We start from the raw sequence: 4532 nt of genomic DNA on the forward strand, positions 1-4532 counted from the left end.
CTACAACTTTGACGTATTCTGAGCAGTAGCTTGATAAATAGATAGCAGAAAATATAGGTGTGAATTGTTTAAATGAATATGGAATTAAATGGAAAGGGCAAAGAGAAGAAGTAACAGCACAGTAAATTGAACGACCCAGCTTCAGATGTCATGAAACTTGAGTCCTGTGTGAAATCTGTAAGAACTGTCAAAACCAGTAACATTTCGATATTGCTAAGACCTATGACTTGAGTTGGATATACATGAAGTATGTCAGAAAGAGAATTTGCTGGCCATAGTATTTACAAGCCTTTTACTTTCATATACCCCAAGGTAAGTGTTCCTGTTAGATGTGATGTGTTACAGTCTCCTCTCAGTCTGTTCTTAAAATGCAGAAGCAGCAACATAATGCCACAGACTGCTGCTCTAGAGAGACAATAAGGTTTCTCATATGTTGTTAGAAAACTTGGTAATACTGGCTTGATCTGAGAAAGGTTTTATGTTCTGCCCAATGAGTAATATCACTTGATGTAACTAAATTGATAGAACTCATCCTTTATCAGGCGCTTTACTTGTCTTTTCATCTAATCATAGAACGGTTTGGGTTGGAAAGGACTTTAAGATTATTCAGTTCCAATACCCTGCCACTGGCAGCCTTCCACTAGACCAGGTTGCCCAAGGCTCTGTCCAGCCTGGCCTTGAACACTGCCAGGGACAGAGCATTTGCCACTTCCTTCAGCAACCTGTTCCAGGGCCTCACCACCCTCACAGTAAAGAACTACTTCTTTATATCTAACCTGAACTTCCCCTGTTTAAGTTTAAACCCATTACTCCTTGTCCTATCACTACAGTCCCTGATGAAGAGTCTCTCTCTGGCATCCTTGTAGGCCCCCTTCAGATACGGGAGGGCTGCTATGAGGTCTAAGCCAGTTGCACTTGAACTGTGTTTAATCTCTGTTTGGCCAGGACAACATATATATAAAAAACACACACACACAACTTGTGTATATAACATATATACATACATAAGGCTTCTCCACTTCTGTTCTTCTGGTTTCACTACTACCAGGTACATATTACAAACTTTCACCAACTAAAAAGAAACACTCTTCAGGAAACGTATAGTATACGCAGCAAATAAACATTTCTGTGCGTTATACACTAATCCTTTCCTAAACTAATGATATAACAGCAAACTAATAGTATTGTACTCAAAAGATGTTATACAAATTTTCACTGGCTCAGCTCAGACTATTAGCTGCAACAGCAGACAGTGCTGGCTTCAGTGGAAGTATTCTGTACCAAGTAGACACACACTTTCTGACAAAAGGCTTCCAAGTCAGCACAGCAGCTCTGGTTGTCACCAGCCTTGAGGGAGATGAGACAAGGGTACAGAAAGTCCAGGCACTGTAACTACTGCCAGTTCTTTTAAGTCACCCACTCTTTCAGCTACTTCACTGACACAGTGGTCTAAATTATCAAACTTAACTTTCTTCCTACTACTAACTGTCAACACCCTGCAAGCACTCCTAGTATGTGTCTGCTATGAACAGAACTCCAATATATCAGATCGTACATTAATTAAAGAAATTGTACCTTAGCGCATCAGCTCCATAACTATTTACAATACTCATTGGATCTGGGTAATTCTTCTTCCTTTTGCTCATTTTTTGGCCATCACTAGAAAAAAAAAGAGAATGTAAACGTAAGTTCCCAGAATTATTGTAATATATGGATAAGGAAAAAGGCTCTTCAAACCCAGCTTAATTTTTCTGTCCCATTTTGTTCTTAGTAGCACAGACACGATTAGATATTAGCACACCATTTCAATATGACTGTTGAGCCCATGAGAGCAACTGAAAACAAAACCAAAAAAAAACCCCACAAAACAATCCAAGAGGCTCCCAATTTACAAATCTCAGCACCAGCAGGAAATTTGTCTTTCCTACCAAAGCTGAGGGAAGATGCACTTGTTTCAAATCAATCACTTCAGCCAACTTGCAAAGCTTTATTTGAAAATAAATGGAAACCAGTATAATTAACTTACTTAAAATTGCATCTAAAACTACATTTATAATCCCCTTTACTCTACATAACAGGTATCAGTTATTTCCTAGTCTTCCCTATTTTGACTTCTTACTCATTTTCTTTCTCTCTAGGAAGGCCTGATCCTGCTGGAAAGAACCTAGTATAGCTGGTAGCTGGGATGTGTAAACCTCAGGCTCTCAGGTGCCTCTTATCTCCTGTAATACCAATATCTCCCTGACAAGTCTTAACAGCTCCAAAGCCCATTTCAGATTTAATTTACAATTTGCAGGGACCTATCTGAAATATTTGTTAACTAAAAATCTGTTCAGGGAAGAACTGAGATACCAACCTGGCAAGAACAAGGCCATTCACAATTACATTCTTGAAAGGAGGCCTTCCAAAAAGAGCAGTGGACAGCACCAGCAATGTGTAGAACCTGAAAAAAGAGAAAACATAAACGTGACTTTCTAAAAATGTCAAGCTAATGTCTGCATGCCCTTCATTACAAAAGAAAATTTTCAGTATGTTGTTTTACTCTAGCAAAGTCAAAATTCAAGTATGTCAAACATTTACATGACAAAGACTCAGAAGAGAAGCCTATCATAGGTCTATTGTAGGTAGACCTTTTCCGTCTTCATAGCATATTGTGCTGTTTGCTCAGCTGAGATCTACTAGTCCAAGGTAGCTGAAAAAATTGTAATAGTAGAGGCATTACAAAGGTTGTGCATAGGAAAAATGTACATTTTCCCTTTTAATACAGAAGAAGGGACTTCCGTCCCTGAACAAGCTCCCTATCTGCTCACTGTAAACCTCTGAACTCAGGATCCATCAGGAACAAAAATTGCAGACAGGACTGGCACACCCTGTGCATGTCTGTGTGTGTGTTAACGTGTGTATTCTTCAGCCTAGCAGACTGAAGGGGTTTTACTGCCGGGAGCATAAAACCAAGTTAGCAAAAGCGAGCAGAGCCTCCTTCCAATCAAACAAATTAAATTAGACATCACTAGAAAACAGGAGAATGTAGGTTTTCCCCACAGCAACAGGCAGTAGGGGTTCCCCCCCGCCCGCCCCTTAGATGTGTTTACAGTGATGCTATAAACTGTCTAGGACTCGTTAAGAAACCAGGGTTGGAGCAAGCACAGGCACCTATGGTTCAATATGTTGATACACAATTGTATCTGAGAAACTAAGTGGAGGTGCAAGAGAATGTGATAATTTCATACTCAGGAGGTGGAACCTTCACCAAAGGAGGTATCTATCAGCTTCTGCAACTGCACTGCTGCTAATTACTTTTAAGAAAATAACTGGAGGGTGGGCCACAGCTTTCCTGGTTAAAAATGAATATTACACTGACGATTGCTTAGCAACCTTAAAAGAGCAGATGATTATAGAAAAGCTAATTGATTTAGAATAAGGCACAGGAGGTTATGCCTCAGAACTACATATTTGCATGAAGATTTAGTGCGGAAACACTTGGGGAGGAGGGAATTCCATCTGTATATTCCAAAGTTGGTTTTATCAAAAAGCTGCCTGTAATTGCAATAGCATTATTCTGACACTTGAAGGTCCAAAGCTCTGTAAAGGCTGCAGTGTGCATTACTGCATTTATTAAGCGGTTTATGTGACAACTCCGATAAGTATCACTGACAAGCTTTTAACTCTCAATCACCTCAATTCACACTGCAGCACACAAATTCTCTTTGTTCAATTGCATTGAATTAATTAATTTCATTAATTTTGACCAACACTCCTCCACCAGCAGAATAACACATGCACTCAAGATCCCCGTCTTTATTTTTAACCTTCTGAAGAAAACTCCTCAACACAAATATCTGAGCATTTGCTCAGAAGATCAACACCTCAAGCCTGCAAAACTGACAGTTTGTTATAAACACAGCAGTACTTCTTTAGTATTTAGTCTGAAGGCACCTCATTGACAAACTCCCATCGCTTCCTGCAAACTGACAGCAAATTCTCTTACCGGAGCAGGTGCAATTGCAACTAAAAAAAGCAAAGTAGAATCAACTATAAGAGATATCAATAGTGTCTGCATTGGGAAAATGGTACAGACAGACCACTGGCACCAAAAATAACACATCCAAGTACTTTACACAAATTTTATACTATTTGCGTTGTCAAACCTGATGAGCCTCAGCAATGAGGTACCTTAGTTGATGACAGTTACAAGACTGTTTGAGATCCTGCAATCCAAAGGTTTACACACCATTTTGACAACTCTTCTCATTCTTTCTCAGATTATCCTTTTAAAAAATTCACCTCATTCACTCCGAATATTTTAAAGGAGTATCTCTGCACCTTATTTTTGAAATATCTTGTCCACATACACATTTATTTCTGCCAACTTCCTCAACTTATCTCTGCTGCTTCACAATTCACCAAACCTGTCTGCTTCCAGTCATGTCCTTGCAGATATGTATGATGTATATATATACACAAGACATATATATATACACACACATATATATAAATGATAGATATGTCAGCAAAAACAATAGTAAAAAAAA

General features: G+C 38.9%; 1 protein-coding gene across 1 annotated transcript in view; it reads right to left on the reverse strand.

Moving 5' to 3' along the window:
* IARS (isoleucyl-tRNA synthetase) overlaps positions 1-2443 on the reverse strand; it is a gene marked incomplete at both ends in the record, with an annotated part of 39317 nt that extends 36874 nt beyond the window's left edge. The window contains 2 exons of the mRNA XM_010018224.1: positions 1576-1659; positions 2357-2443. Coding sequence (XP_010016526.1) covers positions 1576-1659; positions 2357-2443 — 171 coding nt within the window. The remainder of the gene's footprint in view (positions 1-1575; positions 1660-2356) is intronic.
* Between the last annotated feature and the right edge of the window lie 2089 nt (positions 2444-4532).

This window comes from Nestor notabilis, unplaced genomic scaffold (assembly GCF_000696875.1).
Source record: "Nestor notabilis isolate BGI_N333 unplaced genomic scaffold, ASM69687v1 scaffold16227, whole genome shotgun sequence".
In the NCBI taxonomy this organism is placed as follows: Eukaryota; Metazoa; Chordata; class Aves; order Psittaciformes; family Psittacidae; genus Nestor; species Nestor notabilis.